General features: G+C 46.8%; 1 protein-coding gene and 1 long non-coding RNA gene across 19 annotated transcripts; one reads left to right on the forward strand and one right to left on the reverse strand.

Moving 5' to 3' along the window:
- Positions 1-191: 191 nt before the first annotated feature.
- rab11a (RAB11a, member RAS oncogene family) lies at positions 192-27,821 on the reverse strand. 18 transcript variants are annotated; one of them, XM_052466087.1, is made up of 8 exons: positions 27,639-27,821; positions 22,233-22,428; positions 13,792-13,985; positions 13,007-13,087; positions 8,370-9,181; positions 6,676-6,828; positions 2,135-6,576; positions 192-1,750 (listed from the first exon to the last, which is right to left on the reverse strand). In XM_052466087.1, exons 1-5 carry the CDS (start codon positions 27,676-27,678, stop codon positions 9,045-9,047), a joined length of 648 nt encoding a protein of 215 aa, XP_052322047.1. In that variant the 5' UTR covers positions 27,679-27,821; the 3' UTR covers positions 192-1,750; positions 2,135-6,576; positions 6,676-6,828; positions 8,370-9,044. The 18 variants fall into 18 exon arrangements, 13 of the variants coding, with proteins under 13 accessions (XP_052322047.1, XP_052322048.1, XP_052322045.1 ...); XM_052466088.1 differs by lacking the exon at positions 6,676-6,828 and adding an exon at positions 8,003-8,204; XM_052466085.1 differs by lacking the exon at positions 6,676-6,828.
- Positions 6,335-7,781, forward strand: LOC127908293 (uncharacterized). The gene is made up of 3 exons (XR_008066664.1): positions 6,335-6,483; positions 7,446-7,627; positions 7,701-7,781. It is a non-coding gene; the product is annotated as an uncharacterized LOC127908293 (long non-coding RNA).

A 27,821-nucleotide genomic window follows, 5' to 3' on the forward strand; every position in this document is an offset into this window, starting at 1 on the left:
TCAGTTCCTTGAAAACATGTGTTGTTCTCCAGTTATGTTCCCTGAACCGGTTTCAATCCTGATTATGTCTGTTCCTCTAAAGAAGCATCTCCATTTCCTGTTTCGGTATTTCAATAAAACATGTCAAGTCTATGCTGCCATCAGAAAATGACAGATCCCCCCCCCATACACACACAGACACACACATTACCTCAGTTATAATAGTTAATTGTATTTATTTGCACTTTTCAATTGTAAGTAGTGGACAGAGATAACAGTTTAATTATTAAAAAAATACAAATCACAGCGCGAATGAAAAATAAAACAGTGGAGCCGAGGCATAAAGTGATCGTTGACGTAACTAATTACATAACAGTAATAGTAAGGGGATACAGACAGAGCAGACAAGGCTAATTGGAGATGATGACCTCTGTAACCTCCTCATTGGCACTGCAAGCCTGACAGACACAGACTGGGTCATCCTCTCTCTATATAGTGCACTACTATGGGCCCAGGGTCACTCTGTTCCCCTACGGGCCCAGGGTCACTCTATTCCCCTACGGGCCCAGGGTCACTCTATTCCCCTACGGGCCCAGGGTCACTCTATTCCCCTACGGGCCCAGGGTCACTCTATTCCCCTACGGGCCCAGGGTCACTCTATTCCCCTACGGGCCCAGGGTCACTCTATTCCCCTACGGGCCCAGGGTCACTCTATTCCCTACGGGCCCAGGGTCACTCTATTCCCCTACGGGCCCAGGGTCACTCTATTCCCCTACGGGCCCAGGGTCACTCTATTCCCCTACGGGCCCAGGGTCACTCTATTCCCCTACGGGCCCAGGGTCACTCTATTCCCCTACGGGCCCAGGGTCACTCTATTCCCCTACGGGCCCAGGGTCACTCTATTCCCCTACGGGCCCAGGTCCAAAGTAGTGCTCCATATAAGGAATAGGGTGCCATTTGGGATGCACCCAGGGACTACAACCTAAAACAGGGCTGTGTTCAGCAGGGCTGTGTTCAGCAGGGCTAGCATACTAGTTGTTCCTGTGGACTTCCAGTCATTGCACTAACGCGACTTCGCATTGGCTAACTTCCGTCATACTGGACACAAAGACATAAAATGTTTATCCATGAGTTCATCTCTGGGTCAGTACATAAAGGGCCTCATCTGACTCTGGGTCAGTAGTTAAAGGGCCTCATCTGACTCTGGGTTAGTAGATAAAAGGGCTTCATCTGACTCTGGGTCAGTAGATAAAGGGCCTCATCTGACTCTGGGTTAGTAGATAAAGGGCTTCATCTGACTCTGGGTCAGTAGATAAAGGGCCTCATCTGACTCTGGGTTAGTAGATAAAGGGCTTCATCTGACTCTGGGTCAGTAGATAAAGGGCCTCATCTGACTCTGGGTTAGTAGATAAAGGGCTTCATCTGACTCTGGGTCAGTAGATAAAGGGCATCATCTGACTCTGGGTCAGTAGATAAAGGGCTTCATCTGACTCTGGGTCAGTAGATAAAGGGCCTCATCTGACTCTGGGTTAGTAGATAAAAGGGCTTCATCTGACTCTGGGTCAGTAGATAAAGGGCCTCATCTGACTCTGGGTCAGTAGATAAAGGGCCTCATCTGACTCTGGGTTAGTAGATAAAAGGGCTTCATCTGACTCTGGGTCAGTAGATAAAGGGCCTCATCTGACTCTGGGTCAGTAGTTAAAGGGCCTCATCTGACTCTGGGTCAGTAGATAAAGGGCCTCATCTGACTCTGGGTCAGTAGTTAAAGGGCCTCATCTGACTCTGGGTCAGTAGTTAAAGGGCCTCATCTGACTCTGGGTCAGTAGATAAAGGGCCTCATCTGACTCTGGGTCAGTAGTTAAAGGGCCTCATCTGACTCTGGGTCAGTAGATAAAGGGCTTCATCTGACTCTGGGTCAGTAGATAAAGGGCCTCATCTGACTCTGGGTCAGTAGATAAAGGGCCTCATCTGACTCTGGGTCAGTAGATAAAGGGCCTCATCTGACTCTGGGTCAGTAGATAAAGGGCTTCATCTGACTCTGGGTCAGTAGATAAAGGGCTTCATCTGACTCTGGGTCAGTAGATAAAGGGCTTCATCTGACTCTGGGTCAGTAGATAAAGGGCCTCATCTGACTCTGGGTCAGTAGATAAAGGACCTCATCTGACTCTGGGTCAGTAGATAAAGGGCTTCATCTGACTCTGGGTCAGTAGATAAAGGGCCTCATCTGACTCTGGGTCAGTAGATAAAGGGCATTGTTGCCAACATCCAGAAGAATCCCTTTTAATACATGGAAGTAGCAGAGACTTATTTGTAGTGCTCTCAATTTGATAGGGGGCAAGTTTTAAGCTCAATGAGACACACTTTATGTGAAGTGGGATACTAGGCTTTATTAAGTAAATAGACAGTGGCTCCCTCTTATCCACACCTGCAGCTGATCTAAGTCTGTAGACTGCGGTGTGTTCAGTCACTTGGAGGGAACCTGCCAACCAGCCTGATCAACTTCTAAGGCCAGGAACCAGTCCTGTCCACTAACAGTTCACCCTTATCCTTAACTGTTTGAAATGTCCCCTTCAAAGGGCTGACAGAGTTGGACGTCCCAAGGACCCTGTTTAGATCCTTGGGTCCACTAATCCAGAGAGCTAGGTGAGCCGGCCAGGCTTGAAGAGAAGGGGAGGTGGTTTCTGAGAACTCCCAACCAACATGACATTCTACCATAAAGGCACTGAAACACGACTCACTCACAACTTGCAACATAAAAGGAGCCTACAGACATGTCTCAGGGTTACCGTCAGCGTTGGGCCACTTCCATTTTAATTCAGAAAGTAAAACCAAATTCCAATTCCAAATGTTCCTCGTTGAAGATAATTGGAATTTCAGTGTAATTCCTGAATTGACTGGAATTGATCCTAATCCTGGCATAGAGCGTGTTGAAAAACAAAACAAAAGCAGAAATGAATCAGTCTCATAAGACAGTCTGTTAGGCAGTCTAGCTGTAGTCTGGTCTCTCCAGATAGTGGTTATGTATGTGCGATTACTTGTTCCCATTGACACCAAGGTAAACCATGGTTAGCCTGAATCCCAGATCTGTTTGTGCCGTCTTGTCATAACGCCCATGTCCCTCAAGTTGAAATCTGGACCTCAAAGCCAGTTGAACTGCTATGAATCATTCTTCCCCTCTAGTTAGGGACTCGACCTGGGACACCAAGGGTGTATTCATTCCGCCAAACAGGTAGAACAGAAAAGCAGTAGTCTGGACCTCGTAGGGTAATAACCCCGTCTTATGATAATGACAGAGTTGGCAAGACCACACAAACAGAGCTGGGAATCCTGACTCATGAGCAGTGGCATCACTAGACTTTATGCTACCATCCTTCACCATGACAACAAGCTCCACCTGGCTCCCAGGGATTTCTGAAAAACCTGGAAAATGTAGGGACATTTTGCAACCCCTTCAATTGTGATTAAATAGACGACCTGAAGGATCACTGATCCCTAGCCTATCATTAGCATTACTACCACTGATCCCTAGCCTATCATTAGCATTATAGCATTACTACCACTGATCCCTAGCCTATCATTAGCATTACAGCATTACTACCACTGATCCATAGCCTATCATTAGCATTACAGCATTACTACCACTGATCCCTAGCCTATCATTAGCATTACAGCATTACTACCACTGATCCCTAGCCTATCATTAGCATTACAGCATTACTACCACTGATCCATAGCCTATCATTAGCATTACAGCATTACTACCACTGATCCCTAGCCTATCATTAGCATTATAGCATTACTACCACTGATCCCTAGCCTATCATTAGCATTACAGCATTACTACCACTGATCCCTAGCCTATCATTAGCATTATAGCATTACTACCACTGATCCCTAGCCTATCATTAGCATTATAGCATTACTACCACTGATCCCTCGCCTATCATTAGCATTACTACAAGAGAGAAGCCATCATCTATACAGTAGCATCACCAGGCTCCCCACTGCCTGAGTCCCACATGGCCCCCTAATCCCTTCACAGTGCACTCCTTTAACCAGGTTACATTTACATTTAAGTCATTTAGCAGACGCTCTTATCCAGAGCGACTTACAAATTGGTGCATTCACCTTATGACATCCAGTAGAACAGTCACTTTACAATAGTGCATCTAAATCTTTTAGGGGGGTGAGAAGGATTACTTATCCTATCATTTTCAAATGAACAAAAATGAACAAAAACATTCCTCACATTATCCTTGAATAAGTTTTATGTGTACCAATTCAGCGCACCCACACTGCTCAAGTCATAGGCACCTTTTTCTTTATCCAAATGATGTTGGTAGAAGACTGCCTCAGTAGGCATGGTAGTCTATATATTGTTATGGGTACTTGGTAATTGGCTGGTCTTCAGTAGCTAACTAGAAATACGGTCTGATGTACAATCAGGGCTTCTCCCTGGGATTTTCTGCCAAGGTGGTGCGGATGTAGGACTAAGGTTGTGTAGGGGAAGGCCCAGATTGGGTCAGTCGACTTTCCCCTCAGGCTAGAGCTATAAATTAAATCAAACATTGTAGTAAACACAGAAGTATTGTGTTTGATGCTAAATTAAATTGAGGTGTTTTTTTCTAGGTTAAATTGTGGGGTAATGAAGGTGGATCGTCTAGTGAAAATGCAAACTAGCTTCTTCTTAAATTTGTTTGAGGAGAAAGTTCTAAATAATTAAATTAATGGATGCAACGTAGTAGTCTAGTTGACTGTAGGATATATGGAATATGACAAAAATTGAGCTCGGCCTATAGGAGCTGGTTCCAGATCTCTATCCCTGACCTCATCCACCGGCCCTGACCTCATCCACCGGCCCTGACCTCATCCACCAGGTATTTGAAGAGGACAGATCCACAAATGATTCAATGACATAGGCCTGCTAATCTTTAACACTTTAACATAACTTTCAATGAAGGACGGTATTAGCAGAACAGCTCTCTGCCATGTCTGTTTCCATCCTCACAGTGACGCGCACTGAAGTAGCGCAGCGCTGAACTAGCGCAGCGCTGAACTAGCGCAGCGCTGAACTAGCGCAGCGCTGAAGTAGCGCAGCGCTGAACTAGCGCAGCGCTGAACTAGCGCAGCGCTGAAGTAGCGCAGCGCTGAACTAGCGCAGCGCTGAAGTAGCGCAGCGCTGAAGTAGCGCAGCGCTGAACTAGCGCAGCGCTGAAGTAGCGCAGCGCTGAAGTAGCGCAGCACTGAACTAGCGCAGCATTGAACTAGCATAACACTCAGTAACATTGAACTACGGCAACACAGCACATGTTGCTCGTCAATGTGCTTGTGCCTACTACCATTGCAGAGAAATTGTTCTCGCTTAGTTGACTAAACACTGTAGTTAACTACCTTAGTCGTAATGACGCCTTAGCTAAGGAGCTAACTGCTAAATAGTGGTCATGTGCTTGACTAAACACTGTAGTTAACTACCGTAGCTCCTTAGCTAAGGCGTCATTACGACTAACTGCTAAATAGTGGTTATGTGCTTGACTAACACTTACAATTATGGAAAATGTATTTGCCAAATGGTTGGTTCTCCATTTTCCCCCTCACACATCAGTGGTATGAACAGACAAAGTGAAGAGCTGCTATCAAGATGGAGTGAGGAAAACATTACTATGAACACAGGGGGGAGGAGAGCTGGAGATGTTTTCTCCTCAGCCAGTCCTCTGATTGGCTCAGCTCCAACTTCAGCCGGTTGAGTCAAAAACCACAATGTGCCAAATAGAAGCCTATGGTAGGTACAATGCATGTTGGCATGTCTGCTTTATCACCAATAAAACTAGTCCATCATATATGAATACATTTCTGTGCAGATTCTTCCAGCGTCTGTCTGGTTATTAAAACAGCTATATAATCATATAAAAGACGGAAAAAATAAAAAGCTGTGGATCCGTAAGGAACCAATGGGATCAGACACAGCTGTATAGAACCAATGGAATCAGACACAGCTGTATAGAACCAATGGGATCAGACACAGCTGTATAGAACCAATGGAATCAGACACAGCTGTATAGAACAAATGGGATCAGACACAGCTGTATAGAACCAATGGGATCAGACACAGCTGTATAGAACAAATGGGATCAGACACAGCTGTATAGAACCAATGGGATCAGACACAGCTGTATAGAACAAATGGGATCAGACACAGCTGTATAGAACCAATGGGATCAGACACAGCTGTATAGAACAAATGGGATCAGACACAGCTGTATAGAACCAATGGGATCAGACACAGCTGTATAGAACCAATGGGATCAGATTACACAGCTGTATAGAACCAATGGGATCAGACACAGCTGTATAGTCCTGACTGGGGATCCTTAAGGAACCAACGGGCTCAGACACAGCTGTATAGTCCTGACTAGGGATCCTTAAGGAACCAACGGGCTCAGACACAGCTGTATAGTCCTGACTGGGGATCCTTAAGGAACCAACAGGCTCAGACACAGCTGTATAGTCCTGACTGGGGATCCTTAAGGAACCAACGGGCTCAGACACAGCTGTATAGTCCTGACTGGGGATCCTTAAGGAACCAACGGGATCAGACAGCTGTATAGTCCTGACTGGGGATCCTTAAGGAACCAACGGATCAGACACAGCTGTATAGTCCTGACTGGGGATCCGTAAGGAACCAACGGGCTCAGACACAGCTGTATAGTCCTGACTGGGGATCCTTAAGGAACCAACGGGCTCAGACACAGCTGTATAGTCCTGACTGGGGATCCGTAAGGAACCAACGGGCTCAGACACAGCTGTATAGTCCTGACTGGGGATCCTTAAGGAACCAACGGGATCAGACAGCTGTATAGTCCTGACTGGGGATCCTTAAGGAACCAACGGGCTCAGACACAGCTGTATAGTCCTGACTGGGGATCCTTAAGGAACCAACGGGCTCAGACACAGCTGTATAGTCCTGACTGGGGATCCGTAAGGAACCAACGGGCTCAGACACAGCTGTATAGTCCTGATTGGGGATCCTTAAAGAACCAACGGGCTCAGACACAGCTGTATAGTCCTGACTGGGGATCCTTAAGGAACCAACGGGCTCAGACACAGCTGTATAGAACCAACGGGCTCAGACACAGCTGTATAGTCCTGACTGGGGATCCGTAAGGAACCAATGGGATCAGACAGCTGTATAGTCCTGACTGGGGATCCTTAAGGAACCAACGGGCTCGGACACAGCTGTATAGTCCTGACTGGGGATCCTTAAGGAACCAACGGGCTCAGAAACAGCTGTATAGTCCTGACTGGGGATCCTTAAGGAACCAACGGGCTCAGACACAGCTGTATAGTCCTGACTGGGGTTCCTTAAGGAACCAACGGGCTCAGAAACAGCTGTATAGTCCTGACTGGGGATCCTTAAGGAACCAACGGGCTCAGACACAGCTGTATAGTCCTGACTGGGGATCCTTAAGGAACCAACGGGCTCAGACACAGCTGTATAGTCCTGACTGGGGATCCTTAAGGAACCAACAGGATCAGACACAGCTGTATAGTCCTGACTGGGGATCCTTAAGGAACCAACGGGATCAGACACAGCTGTATAGTCCTGACTGGGGATCCTTAAGGAACCAACGGGCTCAGACACAGCTGTATAGTCCTGACTGGGGATCCTTAAGGAACCAACGGGCTCAGACACAGCTGTATAGTCCTGACTGGGGATCCTTAAGGAACCAACGGGCTCAGACACAGCTGTATAGTCCTGACTGGGGATCCTTAAGGAACCAACGGGCTCAGACACAGCTGTATAGAACCAACGGGCTCAGACACAGCTGTATAGTCCTGACTGGGGATCCTTAAGGAACCAACGGGCTCAGACACAGCTGTATAGTCCTGACTGGGGATCCTTAAGGAACCAACAGGCTCAGACACAGCTGTATAGTCCTGACTGGGGATCCTTAAGGAACCAACAGGCTCAGACACAGCTGTATAGTCCTGACTAGGGATCCTTAAGGAACCAACGGGATCAGACAGCTGTATAGTCCTGACTGGGGATCCTTAAGGAACCAACAGGATCAGACACAGCTGTATAGTCCTGACTGGGGATCCGTAAGGAACCAATGGGATCAGACAGCTGTATAGTCCTGACTGGGGATCCTTAAGGAACCAACGGGCTCAGACACAGCTGTATAGTCCTGACTGGGGATCCTTAAGGAACCAATGGGATCAGACAGCTGTATAGTCCTGACTGGGGATCCTTAAGGAACCAGCGGGCTCACAGCTGCACCCTAATTATCCACCCTTTTCTCAAAGTGTTCACTTGAACACTTCCCATCATACATTTAACAATGGTGAAAATAAACCCACACTTTGGGAGGAAGGGTGGAGAATCTGGACACAGCCTCACCCTCTACATGGAAGCATAGAGTCTAGAGCCTGGCCATGCAGCTGTGTGTCAGTCTAGAGCCTGGCCATGCAGCTGTGTGTCAGTCTAGAGCCTGGCCACGCAGCTGTGTCTCAGTCTAGAGCCTGGCCATGCAGCTGTGTGTCAGTCTAGAGCCTGGCCACGCAGCTGTGTGTCAGTCTAGAGCCTGGCCACGCAGCTGTGTGTCAGTCTAGAGCCTGGCCACGCAGCTGTGTCTCAGTCTAGAGCCTGGCCACGCAGCTGTGTCTCAGTCTAGAGCCTGGCCACGCAGCTGTGTCTCAGTCTAGAGCCTGGCCATGCAGCTGTGTCTCAGTCTAGAGCCTGGCCATGCAGCTGTGTCTCAGTCTAGAGCCTGGCCACGCAGCTGTGTGTCAGTCTAGAGCCTGGCCACGCAGCTGTGTCTCAGTCTAGAGCCTGGCCATGCAGCTGTGTCTCAGTCTAGAGCCTGGCCACGCAGCTGTGTCTCAGTCTAGAGCCTGGCCATGCAGCTGTGTCTCAGTCTAGAGCCTGGCCACGCAGCTGTGTGTCAGTCTAGAGCCTGGCCACGCAGCTGTGTCTCAGTCTAGAGCCTGGCCATGCAGCTGTGTCTCAGTCAGATAGGACCAAGCAGTCTTTTAGGGGAGGGGATCAGGTGCTACTGGTGAGGCTGTTAGATGCTCTGACAACACTGCATCTTTGGTTTGTTCTCCGTCGGCTGCACCTGGATGTTGACCACGTTGTTGCTAGGCGACATGTCGTTGTCTCGTCGGTCCGACATCTGTTTCTGAGACACGATGCGATAGATTTCTGCAGCGGGGGGTAGGAAGGGGAGGAGAGGTGGGGAGAGTGAGCAAAGGGGGAGAAGAGAGAGGCAGGGCATTAACATCACTCACGCAGAGAGACAGAACACTAGGGCTCTGTCTCAATTCATCTTTCCTCAATTCCTCCCGTCCCATCTCCACACTGCTTTCTCACAACCCATCGGAAGATACTCCCCTCTGACTTTTGAGGAGGTGGTGAGGAGATGGGGATATATAGTTGAGAACAGGAAAGGGTAAGACAGGGCAGAGCAGGAAAGGGTAAGACAGGGCAGAGCAGGAAAGGGTAAGACAGGGCAGAGCAGGACAGGTCAGAGCAGGACTGGGTCAGACAGGGCAAGAAAGGGTAAGACAGGGCAGAGAAGGAAACGGTAGGACAGGGCAGGAAAGGGTAAGACAGGGCAGAGCAGGAAAGGGTAGGACAGGGCAGAGCAGGAAAGGGTAGGACAGAGCAAGACAGGGCAGAGCAGGAAAGGGTAAGACAGGGCAGAGCAGGAAAGGGTAAGACAGGGCAGAGCAGGACAGGGCAGAGCAGGAAAGGGTAGGACAGAGCAAGACAGGGCAGAGCAGGACAGGGCAGAGCAGGAAAGGGTAGGACAGGGCAGGAAAGGGTAAGACAGGGCAGAGCAGGACAGGGCAGAGCAGGAAAGGGTAGGACAGGGCAGGAAAGGGTAAGACAGGGCAGAGCAGGACAGGGCAGAGCAGGAAAGGGTAGGACAGGGCAGGAAAGGGTAAGACAGGGCAGAGCAGGAAAGGGTAAGACAGGGCAGAGCAGGACAGGGCAGAGCAGGACAGGGTAGGACAGGGCAGGAAAGGGTAAGACAGGGCAGAGCAGGACAGGGTAAGACAGGGCAGAGCAGGACAGGGTAAGACAGGGCAGAGCAGGAAAGGGTAAGACAGGGCAGAGCAGGAAAGGGTAAGACAGGGCAGAGCAGGAAAGGGTAAGACAGGGCAGAGCAGGAAAGGGTAAGACAGGGCAGAGCAGGAAAGGGTAAGACAGGGCAGAGCAGGAAAGGGTAGGACAGGGCAGAGCAGGACAGGGTAAGACAGGGCAGAGCAGGAAAGGGTAAGACAGGGCAGAGCAGGACAGGGTAAGACAGGGCAGAGCAGGACAGGGTAAGACAGGGCAGAGCAGGAAAGGGTAAGACAGGGCAGAGCAGGAAAGGGTAAGACAGGGCAGAGCAGGAAAGGGTAAGACAGGGCAGAGCAGGAAAGGGTAAGACAGGGCAGAGCAGGAAAGGGTAAGACAGGGCAGAGCAGGAAAGGGTAAGACAGGGCAGAGCAGGAAAGGGTAAGACAGGGCAGAGCAGGAAAGGGTAAGACAGGGCAGAGCAGGACAGGGTAAGACAGGGCAGAGCAGGACAGGGTAAGACAGGGCAGAGCAGGAAAGGGTAAGACAGGGCAGAGCAGGAAAGGGTAAGACAGGGCAGAGCAGGAAAGGGTAAGACAGGGCAGAGCAGGAAAGGGTAAGACAGGGAAGAGCAGGAAAGGGTAAGACAGGGCAGAGCAGGAAAGGGTAAGACAGGGCAGAGCAGGACAGGGTAAGACAGGGCAGAGCAGGACAGGGCAGAGCAGGACAGGGTAAGAGAGGACAGAGCAGGAAAGGGTAAGACAGGACAGGGCAGAGCAGGAAAGGGTAAGACAGGGCAGGACAGGGCAGAGCAGGAAAGGGTAAGATAGGGCAGAGCAGGAAAGGGTAAGACAGGGCAGAGCAGGACAGGGTAAGACAGGGCAGAGCAGGACAGGGTAAGACAGGTCAGAGCAGGAAAGGGTAAGACAGGGCAGAGCAGGAAAGGGTAAGACAGGGCAGAGCAGGACAGGGTAAGACAGGGCAGAGCAGGACAGGGTAAGACAGGGCACAGCAGGAAAGGGTAAGACAGGGCAGAGCAGGACAGGGTAAGAGAGGGCAGAGCAGGACAGGGTAAGACAGGGCAGGACAGGGCAGAGCAGGAAAGGGTAAGACAGGGCAGAGCAGGAAAGGGTAAGAGAGGGCAGAGCAGGAAAGGGTAAGACTGGGCAGAGCAGGACAGGGTAAGACAGGGCAGCGCAGGACAGGGTAAGGCAGAGCAGGACAGGGCTGAGCAGGACTGGGCAGAGCAGGACAGGGTAAGACAGGGCAGAGCAGAACAGGGTAAGACAGGGCAGAGCAGGAAAGGGTAAGACAGGGCAGAGCAGGAAAGGGTAAGAGAGGGCAGAGCAGGAAAGGGTAAGACAGGGCAGAGCAGGACAGGGTAAGACAGGGCAGAGCAGGACAGGGTAAGACAGGGCAGAGCAGGACAGGGCAGAGCAGGACAGGGTAAGACAGGGCAGAGCAGGACAGGGTAAGACAGGTCAGAGCAGGACAGGGTAAGACAGGTCAGAGCAGGAAATGGTAAGACAGGACAGGGCAGAGCAGGACAGGGTAAGACAGGGCAGAGCAGGAAAGGGTAAGACAGGTCAGAGCAGGAAAGGGTAAGACAGGGCAGAGCAGGAAAGGGGAAGACAGGACAGGTCAGAGCAGGAAAGGGTAAGACAGGGCAGAGCAGGACAGGGTAAGACAGGGCAGAGCAGGACAGGGTAAGGCAGAGCAGGACAGGGCAGAGCAGGACAGGGTAAGACAGGGCAGAGCAGGAAAGGGTAAGACAGGACAGGGCAGAGCAGGAAAGGGTAAGACAGGTCAGAGCAGGAAAGGGTAAGACAGGGCAGAGCAGGAAAGGGTAAGACAGGTCAGAGCAGGAAAGGGTAAGACAGGACAGGGCAGAGCAGGAAAGGGTAAGACAGGACAGGTCAGAGCAGGAAAGGGTAAAGACAGGGCAGAGCAGGAAAGGGTAAGACAGGGCAGAGCAGGACAGGGTAAGACAGGGCAGAGCAGGACAGGGTAAGACAGGGCAGAGCAGGACAGGGTAAGACAGGTCAGAGCAGGACAGGGCTGAGCAGGACTGGGCAGAGCAGGGACAGGGTAGGAGAGGGCAGAGCAGGACAGGGTAAGACAGGGCAGAGCAGGAAAGGGTAAGACAGGGCAGAGCAGGACAGGGTAAGACAGGGCAGAGCAGAACAGGGCTGAGCAGGACTGGGCAGAGCAGGACAGGGTAAGACAGGGCAGAGCAGGACAGGTTAAGACAGGGCAGAGCAGGACAGGGTAAGACAGGGCAGAGCAGGACAGGGTAAGACAGGTCAGAGCAGGACAGGGTAAGACAGGTCAGAGCAGGAAATGGTAAGACAGGACAGGGCAGAGCAGGACAGGGTAAGACAGGGCAGAGCAGGACAGGGTAAGACAGGGCAGAGCAGGAAATGGTAAGACAGGACAGGGCAGAGCAGGACAGGGTAAGACAGGTCAGAGCAGGAAAGGGTAAGACAGGGCAGAGCAGGAAATAGTAAGACAGGACAGGGCAGAGCAGGACAGGGTAAGACAGGGCAGAGCAGGACAGGGTAAGACAGGGCAGAGCAGGACAGGGTAAGACAGGGCAGAGCAGGAAAGGGTAAGACAGGGCAGAGCAGGAAAGGGTAAGACAGGGCAGAGCAGGAAAGGGTAAGACAGGGCAGAGCAGGACAGGGTAAGACAGGGCAGAGCAGGACAGGGTAAGACAGGGCAGAGCAGGACAGGGCAGGGCAGAGCAGGACAGGGTAAGACAGGGCAGAGCAGGACAGGGCAGAGCAGGACAGGGCAGAGCAGGACAGGGCAGAGCAGGACAGGGTAAGACAGGGCAGAGCAGGAAAGGTCCAGAGGTTATATTCATTAGGGCACACAGTGGAAAACAAGCATTTGTTATTGGAATCCGAGTTGTCTTCAGATACAGATCAATGCTGTAGAGAGCATAGAGAGACAGCCCCTCACCAGTCAGAATGGTCTGGAAGGATGTCTCCACGTTAGTAGAATCCAGGGCTGAGGTCTCCAGGAAAGACAAACCGTTCTTCTCTGAGGAATAGAGGGAAACAGTAAACCATGTCAATCACCACTGTGTTAAGGTCTCTACCATTATGCAAATCTCTATGACATCACAGAGACGTCTTCCTATTTGAATAAGTAAAACCATGAAAACCATCAGCCACTCATGGGTAAGGAAAGTAAAGAAACTGTTCACCCCACTACTCCTAGACCTCTTCCTGTGTGAGTTGGTACTGCACTGACCTGCGTCGTCGGTGGGCCCTGAGCTGGCGCAGATCACTCTTATTACCTGCCCCATGCCACACACTGTATACAGACAATTTTCTATCTTGTTATTGACTGTATGTTTGTTTATTCCATGTGTAACTCTGTGTTGTTGTTTTTGTCACACTGCTTTGCTTTATCTTGGCCAGGTTGCAGTTGTAAATGAGAACTGGTTCTCAACTTGCCTACCTGGTTAAATAAAGGTGATCTCAACTTGCCTACCTGGTTAAATAAAGGTGATCTCAACTTGCCTACCTGGTTAAATAAAGGTGTTCTCAACTTGCCTACCTGGTTAAATAAAGGTGTTCTCAACTGGCCTACCTGGTTAAATAAAGGTGATCTCAACTTGCCTACCTGGTTAAATAAAGGTGTTCTCAACTGGCCTACCTGGTTAAATAAAGGTGTTCTCAACTGGCCTACCTGGTTAAATAAAGGTGAAATAAAATGAAATGTAAAAAACACACACTGACCTGCGAATGTCCGTGCCTCGTCGGTGGGCACGGCCCTGAGGTGGCGCAGGTCACTCTTGTTGCCGACCAGCATAATTACGATGTTGCTGTCTGCATGGTCTCTCAGCTCCTTCAGCCAACGCTCCACGTTTTCATAGGTCAGGTGCTTGGCGATGTCATAGACCAACAAGGCCCCCACTGCCCCACGGTAATACCTGTGGACCAGAGGAAACAGAGTTAGGATCAAAGGTGACAAGCAGAGATAGCCTACATAGTGTTGTTAGAAACTTAAAGTAAACCTTGTAACAGGCTTTCAAATTGCCTAAATACATTGGTCTATGTGTTGAACTGACTCCCCATCTAAATGCATTGGTCTATGTGTTGAACTGACTCCCCATCTAAATGCATTAGGTCTGTGTTGAACTGACTCCCCATCTAAATGCATTAAGGTCTATGTGTTGAACTGACTCCTCAACTAAATGCATTAGGTCTATGTGTTGAACTGACTCCCCATCTAAATGCATTAGGTCTGTGTTGAACTGACTCCCCATCTAAATGCATTGGTCTGTGTGTTGAACTGACTCCCCATCTAAATGCATTAGGTCTATGTGTTGAACTGACTCCCCAACTAAATGCATTAAGTCTGTGTTGAACTGACTCCCCAACTAAATGCATTAGGTCTGTGTTGAACTGACTCCCCAACTAAATGCATTAGGTCTGTGTTGAACTGACTCCCCATCTAAATGCATTAGGTCTATGTGTTGAACTGACTCCCCATCTAAATGCATTAGGTCTGTGTTGAACTGACTCCCCATCTAAATGCATTGGTCTATGTGTTGAACTGACTCCCCATCTAAATGCATTAGGTCTGTGTTGAACTGACTCCCCAACTAAATGCATTAGGTCTATGTGTTGAACTGACTCTCCATCTAAATGCATTAGGTCTGTGTTGAACTGACTCTCCATCTAAATGCATTAGGTCTATGTGTTGAACTGACTCCCCATCTAAATGCATTAGGTCTATGTTGAACTGACTCCCCATCTAAATGCATTAGGTCTGTGTTGAACTGACTCTCCATCTAAATGCATTAGGTCTATGTGTTGAACTGACTCCCCATCTAAATGCATTAGGTCTATGTGTTGAACTGACTCCCCATCTAAATGCATTGGTCTATGTGTTGAACTGACTCCCCATCTAAATGCATTGGTCTATGTGTTGAACTGACTCCCCATCTAAATGCATTAGGTCTATGTGTTGAACTGACTCCCCATCTAAATGCATTAGGTCTGTGTTGAACTGACTCCCCATCTAAATGCATTAGGTCTATGTGTTGAACTGACTCCCCATCTAAATGCATTAGGTCTATGTGTTGAACTGACTCCCCATCTAAATGCATTAGGTCTGTGTTGAACTGACTCCCCATCTAAATGCATTGGTCTGTGTGTTGGACTGACTCCCCAACTAAATGCATTAGGTCTGTGTTGGACTGACTCCCCAACTAAATGCATTAGGTCTGTGTTGAACTGACTCCCCATCTAAATGTATTGGTCTATGTGTTGAACTGACTCCCCATCTAAATGCATTAGGTCTATGTTGAACTGACTCCCCATCTAAATGCATTAGGTCTATGTGTTGAACTGACTCCCCATCTAAATGCATTAGGTCTATGTTGAACTGACTCCCCAACTAAATGCATTAGATCTGTGTTGAACTGACTAAATGCATTAGGTCTGTGTTGAAACCAACTAAATGCATTAGGTCTGTGTTGAACTGACTCCCCAACTAAATGCATTAGGTCTATGTGTTGAACTGACTACCCAACTAAATGCATTAGGTCTAAATGCATTAGGTCTGTGTTGAACTGACTCCCCAACTAAATGCATTAGGTCTGTGTTGAACTGACTCCCCAACTAAATGCATTAGATCTGTGTTGAACTGACTCCCCAACTAAATGCATTAGGTCTATGTGTTGAACTGACTACCCAACTAAATGCATTAGGTCTATGTGTTGAACTGACTCCCCAACTAAATGCATTAGGTCTATGTGTTGAACTGACTACCCAACTAAATGCATTAGGTCTGAGTTGAACTGACTCCCCAACTAAATGCATTAGATCTGTGTTGAACTGACTCCCCAACTAAATGCATTAGGTCTGTGTTGAACTGACTCCCCAACTAAATGCATTAGATCTGTGTTGAACTGACTCCCCATCTAAATGTATTGGTCTATGTGTTGAACTGACTCCCCATCTAAATGCATTAGGTCTATGTTGAACTGACTCCCATCTAAATGCATTAGGTCTATGTGTTGAACTGACTCCCCATCTAAATGCATTAGGTCTGTGTTGAACTGACTCCCCATCTAAATGCATTAGGTCTATGTGTTGAACTGACTACCCAACTAAATGCATTAGGTCTGTGTTGAACTGACTCCCCAACTAAATGCATTAGATCTGTGTTGAACTGACTCCCCATCTAAATGTATTGGTCTATGTGTTGAACTGACTCCCCAACTAAATGCATTAAGTCTGTGTTGAACTGACTCCCCAACTAAATGCATTAGGTCTGTGTTGAACTGACTCCCCATCTAAATGCATTAGATCTGTGTTGAACTGACTCCCCATCTAAATGCATTAGGTCTATGTGTTGAACTGACTCCCCATCTAAATGCATTAGGTCTGTGTTGAACTGACTCCCCATCTAAATGCATTAGGTCTATGTGTTGAACTGACTCCCCATCTAAATGCATTAGGTCTGTGTTGAACTGACTCCCCATCTAAATGCATTAGGTCTGTGTTGAACTGACTCCCCATCTAAATGCATTAGGTCTGTGTTGAACTGACTCCCCATCTAAATGCATTGGTCTATGTGTTGAACTGACTCCCCATCTAAATGCATTAGGTCTATGTGTTGAACTGACTCCCCAACTAAATGCATTAGGTCTGTGTTGAACTGACTCCCCATCTAAATGTATTGGTCTATGTGTTGAACTGACTCCCCATCTAAATGCATTAGGTCTGTGTTGAACTGACTCCCCAACTAAATGCATTAGGTCTGTGTGTTGAACTGACTCCCCATCTAAATGCATTAGGTCTATGTGTTGAACTGACTCCCCAACTAAATGCATTAGGTCTGTGTTGAACTGACTCCCCAACTAAATGCATTAGATCTGTGTTGAACTGACTCCCCATCTAAATGTATTGGTCTATGTGTTGGACTGACTCCCCATCTAAATGCATTAGGTCTGTGTTGAACTGACTCCCCATCTAAATGCATTGGTCTGTGTTGAACTGACTCCCCATCTAAATGCATTAGGTCTATGTGTTGAACTGACTCCCCAACTAAATGCATTAGGTCTGTGTTGAACTGACTCCCCAACTAAATGCATTAGGTCTGTGTTGAACTGACTCCCCATCTAAATGCATTAGGTCTATGTGTCAGCTAAATGGCATATATTATTATTATATTATTATGTGTTGAACTGACTCTCCATCTAAATGCATTAGGTCTATGTTGAACTGACTCCCCATCTAAATGCATTAGGTCTGTGTTGAACTGACTCCCCATCTAAATGCATTAGGTCTATGTGTTGAACTGACTCCCCATCTAAATGCATTAGGTCTGTGTTGAACTGACTCCCCATCTAAATGCATTAGGTCTATGTGTTGAACTGACTCCCCATCTAAATGCATTAGGTCTGTGTTGAACTGACTCCCCATCTAAATGCATTAGGTCTATGTGTTGAACTGACTCCCCATCTAAATGCATTGGTCTATGTGTTGAACTGACTCCCCATCTAAATGCATTAGGTCTGTGTTGAACTGACTCCCCATCTAAATGCATTAGGTCTATGTGTTGAACTGACTCCCCATCTAAATGCATTAGGTCTGTGTTGAACTGACTCCCCATCTAAATGCATTAGGTCTATGTGTTGAACTGACTCCCCATCTAAATGCATTAGGTCTGTGTTGAACTGACTCCCCATCTAAATGCATTAGGTCTATGTGTTGAACTGACTCCCCATCTAAATGCATTGGTCTATGTGTTGAACTGACTCCCCAACTAAATGCATTAGGTCTGTGTTGAACTGACTCCCCATCTAAATGCATTAGGTCTGTGTTGAACTGACTCCCCATCTAAATGCATTAGGTCTATGTGTTGAACTGACTCCCCATCTAAATGCATTAGGTCTGTGTTGAACTGACTCCCCATCTAAATGCATTAGGTCTATGTGTTGAACTGACTCCCCATCTAAATGCATTAGGTCTATGTTGAACTGACTCTCCATCTAAATGCATTAGGTCTGTGTTGAACTGACTCCCCATCTAAATGCATTAGGTCTGTGTTGAACTGACTCCCCATCTAAATGCATTAGGTCTGTGTTGAACTGACTCCCCATCTAAATGCATTAGGTCTGTGTTGAACTGACTCCCCATCTAAATGCATTAGGTCTATGTGTTGAACTGACTCCCCATCTAAATGCATTAGGTCTATGTGTTGAACTGACTCCCCATCTAAATGCATTAGGTCTGTGTTGAACTGACTCCCCATCTAAATGCATTAGATCTGTGTTGAACTGACTCCCCATCTAAATGCATTGGTCTATGTGTTGAACTGACTCCCCATCTAAATGCATTAGGTCTGTGTTGAACTGACTCCCTATCTAAATGCATTAGGTCTATGTGTTGAACTGACTCTCCATCTAAATGCATTAGGTCTGTGTTGAACTGACTCTCCATCTAAATGCATTAGGTCTGTGTTGAACTGACTCTCCATCTAAATGCATTAGGTCTGTGTTGAACTGACTCTCCATCTAAATGCATTAGGTCTATGTGTTGAACTGACTCCCCATCTAAATGCATTAGGTCTATGTGTTGAACTGACTCCCCATCTAAATGCATTGGTCTGTGTGTTGAACTGACTCCCCATCTAAATGCATTGGTCTATGTGTTGAACTGACTCCCCATCTAAATGCATTGGTCTATGTGTTGAACTGACTCCCCATCTAAATGCATTAGGTCTGTGTTGAACTGACTCCCCATCTAAATGCATTAGGTCTATGTGTTGAACTGACTCTCCATCTAAATGCATTAGGTCTGTGTTGAACTGACTCCCCATCTAAATGCATTAGGTCTGTGTTGAACTGACTACCCAACTAAATGCATTAGGTCTGTGTTGAACTGACTCCCCAACTAAATGCATTGGTCTATGTGTTGAACTGACTCCCCAACTAAATGCATTGGTCTATGTGTTGAACTGACTCCCCAACTAAATGCATTAGGTCTGTGTTGAACTGACTCCCCAACTAAATGCATTAGATCTGTGTTGAACTGACTCCCCATCTAAATGTATTGGTCTATGTGTTGAACTGACTCCCCATCTAAATGCATTAGGTCTATGTGTTGAACTGACTCCCCATCTAAATGCATTAGGTCTATGTTGAACTGACTCCCCATCTAAATGCATTAGGTCTATGTGTTGAACTGACTACCCAACTAAATGCATTAGGTCTGTGTTGAACTGACTCCCCAACTAAATGCATTAGATCTGTGTTGAACTGACTCCCCAACTAAATGCATTAGGTCTGTGTTGAACTGACTCCCCAACTAAATGCATTAGGTCTATGTGTTGAACTGACTACCCAACTAAATGCATTAGGTCTATGTGTTGAACTGACTCCCCAACTAAATGCATTAGGTCTATGTGTTGAACTGACTACCCAACTAAATGCATTAGGTCTATGTGTTGAACTGACTACCCAACTAAATGCATTAGGTCTGTGTTGAACTGACTCCCCATCTAAATGCATTAGATCTGTGTGTTGAACTGACTCCCCATCTAAATGCATTAGGTCTATGTGTTGAACTGACTCCCCATCTAAATGCATTAGGTCTGTGTTGAACTGACTCCCCATCTAAATGCATTAGGTCTGTGTTGAACTGACTCCCCAACTAAATGCATTAGGTCTATGTGTTGAACTGACTCTCCATCTAAATGCATTAGGTCTATGTGTTGAACTGACTCCCCATCTAAATGCATTAGGTCTGTGTTGAACTGACTCCCCATCTAAATGCATTAGGTCTATGTGTTGAACTGACTCCCCATCTAAATGCATGAGGTCTGTGTTGAACTGACTCCCCATCTAAATGTATTGGTCTATGTGTTGAACTGACTCCCCAACTAAATGCATTAGGTCTGTGTTGAACTGACTCCCCATCTAAATGTATTGGTCTATGTGTTGAACTGACTCCCCATCTAAATGCATTAGGTCTGTGTTGAACTGACTCCCCAACTAAATGCATTAGGTCTATGTGTTGAACTGACTCCCCATCTAAATGTATTGGTCTATGTGTTGAACTGACTCCCCATCTAAATGCATTAGGTCTGTGTTGAACTGACTCCCCAACTAAATGCATTAGGTCTGTGTGTTGAACTGACTCCCCATCTAAATGCATTAGGTCTATGTGTTGAACTGACTCCCCAACTAAATGCATTAGGTCTGTGTGTTGAACTGACTCCCCATCTAAATGTATTGGTCTATGTGTTGAACTGACTCCCCATCTAAATGCATTAGGTCTGTGTTGAACTGACTCCCCATCTAAATGCATTAAGGTCTATGTGTTGAACTGACTCCTCAACTAAATGCATTAGGTCTATGTTGAACTGACTCCCCATCTAAATGCATTAGGTCTGTGTTGAACTGACTCCCCATCTAAATGCATTAGGTCTATGTTGAACTGACTCCCCATCTAAATGCATTAGGTCTGTGTTGAACTGACTCCCCATCTAAATGCATTAGGTCTATGTGTTGAACTGACTCCCCATCTAAATGCATTAGGTCTATGTGTTGAACTGACTCCCCATCTAAATGCATTAGGTCTATGTGTTGAACTGACTCCCCATCTAAATGCATTAGGTCTATGTGTTGAACTGACTCCCCATCTAAATGCATTAGGTCTGTGTTGAACTGACTCCCCAACTAAATGCATTAGGTCTATGTGTTGAACTGACTCCCCATCTAAATGCATTAGGTCTATGTGTTGAACTGACTCCCCATCTAAATGCATTAGGTCTATGTGTTGAACTGACTCCCCATCTAAATGCATTAGGTCTGTGTTGAACTGACTCCCCAACTAAATGCATTAGGTCTATGTGTTGAACTGACTCCCCATCTAAATGCATTAAGTCTATGTGTTGAACTGACTCCTCAACTAAATGCATTAGGTCTATGTTGAACTGACTCCCCATCTAAATGCATTAGGTCTGTGTTGAACTGACTCCCCATCTAAATGCATTAGGTCTATGTGTTGAACTGACTCCCCATCTAAATGCATTAGGTCTGTGTTGAACTGACTCCCCAACTAAATGCATTAGGTCTATGTGTTGAACTGACTCCCCATCTAAATGCATTAGGTCTGTGTTGAACTGACTCTCCATCTAAATGCATTAAGTCTGTGTTGAACTGACTCCCCATCTAAATGCATTAGGTCTATGTGTTGAACTGACTCTCCATCTCAATGCATTAGGTCTATGTGTTGAACTGACTCCCCAACTAAATGCATTAGGTCTATGTGTTGAACTGACTCCCCATCTAAATGCATTAGGTCTGTGTTGAACTGACTCCCCATCTAAATGCATTAGGTCTGTGTTGAACTGACTCCCCATCTAAATGCATTAGGTCTATGTGTTGAACTGACTCTCCATCTAAATGCATTAGGTCTATGTGTTGAACTGACTCCCCAACTAAATGCATTAGGTCTATGTGTTGAACTGACTCCCCATCTAAATGCATTAGGTCTATGTGTTGAACTGACTCCCCATCTAAATGCATTAGGTCTATGTGTTGAACTGACTCCCCATCTAAATGCATTAGGTCTGTGTTGAACTGACTCCCCATCTAAATGCATTAGGTCTATGTGTTGAACTGACTCCCCATCTAAATGCATTGGTCTATGTGTTGAACTGACTCCCCATCTAAATGCATTAGGTCTGTGTTGAACTGACTCCCCATCTAAATGCATTAGGTCTATGTGTTGAACTGACTCCCCATCTAAATGCATTAGGTCTGTGTTGAACTGACTCCCCAACTAAATGCATTAGGTCTGTGTTGAACTGACTCCCCATCTAAATGCATTAGGTCTGTGTTGAACTGACTCCCCATCTAAATGCATTAGGTCTATGTGTTGAACTGACTCCCCATCTAAATGCATTAGGTCTATGTGTTGAACTGACTCCCCATCTAAATGCATTAGGTCTGTGCATGATACTCTCATACGATATTTGATACATACGTTTACTATGCAACATTTCAGAAGGCAGTATTTCCATGAAAAAGAGGGTGTTTCCAAAATGGCCACAATCCCGAGTGCTCATGCTGAGGTGATGGCTCGTATCGCTCCTGTCCAGTCGTGTCAGAAGTGTTTTCTAAACAGTGTGTTTGTTTGTGTGTGTTTTTACTCACGCTGATGTAATAGCCCGGTATCTCTCCTGGCCAGCTGTGTCCCAGATCTGAGCCTTCACGGTCTTCCCATCCACCTGGATACTGCGGGTGGCAAACTCCACCCCGATGGTGCTCTTACTCTCCAGGTTAAACTCATTCCGGGTGAAACGAGACAACAGGTTACTCTTCCCCACACCGGAGTCTCCTATCAACACCACTGGGCCAGAGAGAGAGAGATGGGTTAGAGTCTCCTATCAACACCACTGGGCCAGAGAGAGAGACGGGTTAGAGTCTCCTATCAACACCACTGGGCCAGAGAGAGACAGGTTAGAGTCTCCTATCAACAGCACTGGGCCAGAGAGAGAGACGTGTTAGAGTCTCCTATCAACACCACTGGGCCAGAGAGAGAGACAGGTTAGAGTCCCCTATCAACACCACTGGGCCAGAGAGAGAGACAGGTTAGAGTATCCTATCAACACCACTGGGCCAGAGAGAGAGACAGGTTAGAGTCTCCTATCAACACCACTGGGCCAGAGAGAGAGACGGGTTAGAGTCACCTATCAACACCACTGGGCCAGAGAGAGAGAGAGAGAGACAGGTTAGAGTCTCCTATCAACACCACTGGGCCAGAGAGAGACGGGTTAGAGTCCCTATCAACACCACTGGGCCAGAGAGAGAGACAGGTTAGAGTATCCTATCAACACCACTGGGCCAGAGAGAGAGATGGGTTAGAGTCTCCTATCAACACCACTGGGCCAGAGAGAGAGACGGGTTAGAGTCCCCTATCAACACCACTGGGCCAGAGAGAGAAAGACAGGTTAGAGTCCCCTATCAACACCACTGGGCCAGAGAGAGAGGAATGGGTTAGAGTCTCCTATCAACACCACTGGGCCAGAGAGAGAGACGGGTTAGAGTCCCCTATCAACACCACTGGGCCAGAGAGAGAGACAGGTTAGAGTCCCCTATCAACACCACTGGGCCAGAGAGAGAGACAGGTTAGAGTCTCCTATCAACACCACTGGGCCAGAGAGAGAGACAGGTTAGAGTCTCCTATCAACACCACTGGGCCAGAGAGAGGGACGGGTTAGAGTCCCCTATCAACACCACTGGGCCAGAGAGAGAGACAGGTTAGAGTCTCCTATCAACACCACTGGGCCAGAGAGAGAGACAGGTTAGAGTCTCCTATCAACACCACTGGGCCAGAGAGAGAGACAGGTTAGAGTCTCCTATCAACACCACTGGGCCAGAGAGAGGGACGGGTTAGAGTCCCCTATCAACACCACTGGGCCAGAGAGAGAGAGACAGGTTAGAGTCTCCTATCAACACCACTGGGCCAGAGAGAGAGACAGGTTAGAGTCTCCTATCAACACCACTGGGCCAGAGAGAGAGACGGGTTAGAGTCCCCTATCAACACCACTGGGCCAGAGAGAGAGACAGGTTAGAGTCTCCTATCAACACCACTGGGCCAGAGAGAGGGACGGGTTAGAGTCCCCTATCAACACCACTGGGCCAGAGAGAGAGACAGGTTAGAGTCTCCTATCAACACCACTGGGCCAGAGAGAGACAGGTTAGAGTCTCCTATCAACACCACTGGGCCAGAGAGAAAGAGACGGGTTAGAGTCCCCTATCAACACCACTGGGCCAGAGAGAGAGACAGGTTAGAGTCTCCTATCAACACCACTGGGCCAGAGAGAGAGACAGGTTAGAGTCTCCTATCAACACCACTGGGCCAGAGAGAGAGACGGGTTAGAGTCTCCTATCAACACCACTGGGCCAGAGAGAGAGACAGGTTAGAGTCCCCTATCAACACCACTGGGCCAGAGAGAGAGACAGGTTAGAGTCTCCTATCAACACCACTGGGCCAGAGAGAGAGACAGGTTAGAGTCTCCTATCAACACCACTGGGCCAGAGAGAGAGACGGGTTAGAGTCACCTATCAACACCACTGGGCCAGAGAGAGAGAGAGAGAGACAGGTTAGAGTCTCCTATCAACACCACTGGGCCAGAGAGAGAGACGGGTTAGAGTCCCCTATCAACACCACTGGGCCAGAGAGAGAGACAGGTTAGAGTCTCCTATCAACACCACTGGGCCAGAGAGAGAGACGGGTTAGAGTCCCCTATCAACACCACTGGGCCAGAGAGAGAAAGACAGGTTAGAGTCCCCTATCAACACCACTGGGCCAGAGAGAGAGGAATGGGTTAGAGTCTTCTATCAACACCACTGGGCCAGAGAGAGAGACGGGTTAGAGTCTCCTATCAACACCACTGGGCCAGAGAGAGAGACAGGTTAGAGTCTCCTATCAACACCACTGGGCCAGAGAGAGACAGGTTAGAGTCACCTATCAACACCACTGGGCCAGAGAGAGAGAGAGAGACACAGGTTAGAGTCTCCTATCAACACCACTGGGCCAGAGAGAGAGACGGGTTAGAGTCCCCTATCAACACCACTGGGCCAGAGAGAGAGACAGGTTAGAGTATCCTATCAACACCACTGGGCCAGAGAGAGACGGGTTAGAGTCCCCTATCAACACCACTGGGCCAGAGAGAGAAAGACAGGTTAGAGTCCCCTATCAACACCACTGGGCCAGAGAGAGAGGAATGGGTTAGAGTCTCCTATCAACACCACTGGGCCAGAGAGAGAGACGGGTTAGAGTCTCCTATCAACACCACTGGGCCAGAGAGAGAGACAGGTTAGAGTCTCCTATCAACACCACTGGGCCAGAGAGAGAGACAGGTTAGAGTCCCCTATCAACACCACTGGGCCAGAGAGAGAGACAGGTTAGAGTCTCCTATCAACACCACTGGGCCAGAGAGAGAGACAGGTTAGAGTCTCCTATCAACACCACTGGGCCAGAGAGAGGGACGGGTTAGAGTCCCCTATCAACACCACTGGGCCAGAGAGAGAGACAGGTTAGAGTCTCCTATCAACACCACTGGGCCAGAGAGAGAGACGGGTTAGAATCAATTCAAAACAACTTGATGCATCTCCTGATTAGGAATATACACATACTGTAGATATTACAGTAGGAATAAACACATACTGTAGATATTACAGTAGGAATATACACATCCTGTAGATATTACAGTAGGAATAAACACATACTGTAGATATTACAGTAGGAATAAACACATCCTGTAGATATTACAGTAGGAATATACACATCCTGTAGATATTACAGTAGGAATATACACATCCTGTAGATATTACAGTAGGAATATACACATCCTGTAGATATTACAGTAGGAATATACACATACTGTAGATATTACAGTATGAATATACACATCCTGTAGATATTACAGTATGAATATACACATCCTGTAGATATTACAGTAGGAATATACACATCCTGTAGATATTACAGTAGGAATATACACATCCTGTAGATATTACAGTAGGAATATACACATCCTGTAGATATTACAGTAGGAATATACACATCCTGTAGATATTACAGTAGGAATATACACATCATGTAGATATTACAGTAGGAATATACACATCCTGTAGATATTACAGTAGGAATATACACATCCTGTAGATATTACAGTAGGAATATACACATACTGTAGATATTACAGTAGGAATATACACATCATGTAGATATTACAGTAGGAATATACACATCCTGTAGATATTACAGTAGGAATATACACATCCTGTAGATATTACAGTAGGAATATACACATCCTGTAGATATTACAGTAGGAATATACACATCATGTAGATATTACAGTAGGAATATACACATCCTGTAGATATTACAGTAGGAATATAAACATACTGTAGATATTACAGTAGGAATATACACATACTGTAGATATTACAGTAGGAATATACACATCATGTAGATATTACAGTAGGAATATACACATCCTGTAGATATTACAGTAGGAATATACACATCCTGTAGATATTACAGTAGGAATATACACATCATGTAGATATTACAGTAGGAATATACACATCCTGTAGATATTACAGTAGGAATATACACATCCTGTAGATATTACAGTAGGAATATAAAACAATATACATCATATACATCAATAAACCCCCTTATTGTACAATAAAGAAAAAGTCCATCTGAATGTGACATGTGCTTTGACCAGATTCCCATCACATGCTAACAGCTAACAAGCAGGAGCCCATTCATTATGATGTAGAATAGGAAGATGTTGATTTGGGGAGACAAAATATCTAAAAAGGAGCGTAATTACTAAACAGACTTTCCAAACAATGGGTCTGTTGTAGATCCACTTCCTCTGCCACAGGGCGGCGCACAATTGGCCCAGCGTCGTCCGGGTTTGGCCAGGGTAGGCCGCCATTGTAAATAAGATTTTGTTCCACAACGACTTGCCTAGTTAAATAAAGGTTAAATACAAGGTAATAACAATCACATGTGGGGTGCTTATATTACAAGTGTGTAATTAATATTTTTATTTGCATATCCCAACTCCCGGAGACACCAGCAGAAAGAGGGGTCCCCGTTGTTCTGCATCCTGGAGCAACAGATGTTTGACCTTGTCACATCTGCTATTCGATTACTGGCCCAAAGCTCTAACCTCAAGGTGACCTGCTGCCCTCAGCAGAGAGCAGAGAGCAGAGGGCAGAGAGCAGAGAGCAAGTGGGTCTGCAACAGAGCCTCGGTTGGGACGTCTTTAATAATGACCATTGTTAAGCTATTTCGTCAAATAGTCCCCCTGTTTAACCGGCACAGCATATTCAAATGAAATTATATTTAACTTCTGGCCTTCCACTGACAGTTTTGGTGCAACCTAATACAATTGAAAGCAACGTTAAGTGGACCTAGGAATAACCCATCATCATCAGATGGCATGATGATGATGAGCATTTTGCTGAAGCCACTATATTTCACAAACAGGATATGGCACATAAACTAGGTAGATATGATTTGTCATCCATCCTCTCTTAAGACATGTGTTTAAATGAATGACATAACGTTAGATAGCTATAAAATAAATCCATTGTGTAGCTGGAGCAACTACCCATATGGTTTCAGTAGCTGGTTAACTAAGTTAACGTTAGATATGTGGTCATTTGACATATTAGCTGGTTAACTAAGTGGCTGTTACTAGTAACCTAACTAACGTTAGTTGTACATTTCCTGACGGTAACGTTTTCCGCACCGGTCCATCAGAGACATGCGCTATCGAGCCATCAAGACAAAGACAAAGGATCAACTGCTATTACTTAGCATTATTGAGAATATCAAAACCAAAATCAATCGCTATATTTATATCCAAAATGACCTCTTTTAAATTCGCAGGATATCAGGCTAAAGTGATCAGGCTGCAAATGCGTAGCGTTAGCTAGGAGCTAACTCGGTTAGCCAGGCGACCACTCCTATAATAAAACCACGATGACATCACCTTTTACGGACAGGTACATTGAGGTCACATTTACCTTTAAACAAGTAATCATACTCGTCGTCTCTATTCCCCATTCTGAATCTAAATTAAGGCGAGGTTCGATGTCTTTGAATCCAAGTGGCACCGTCCCTTTCCTTTCCTTCCCCGGTCCTATCCGGTTATTATACCTTCTTATCCTGCCCGTCCCCGCAATGCACTGCAGTTCGAGCCTTGTCAT

The sequence above is a fragment of the Oncorhynchus keta genome, chromosome 17 (genome assembly GCF_023373465.1).
Source record: "Oncorhynchus keta strain PuntledgeMale-10-30-2019 chromosome 17, Oket_V2, whole genome shotgun sequence".
NCBI lineage: Eukaryota > Metazoa > Chordata > Actinopteri > Salmoniformes > Salmonidae > Oncorhynchus > Oncorhynchus keta.

Bases quoted from the DNA above. Each gene is read 5' to 3' on its own strand.
- rab11a (XM_052466085.1), bottom strand. From the start codon at position 27,678: ATGGGGAATAGAGACGACGAGTATGATTACTTGTTTAAAG. The intron at 22,429-27,638 runs GTAAATGTGACC...TCTCTGGCCCAG, and splicing joins GTATGATTACTTGTTTAAAG to TGGTGTTGATAGGAGACTCC. The intron at 13,088-13,791 runs GTCAGTGTGTGT...TCTATTCCTCAG, and splicing joins CGAGGCACGGACATTCGCAG to AGAAGAACGGTTTGTCTTTC.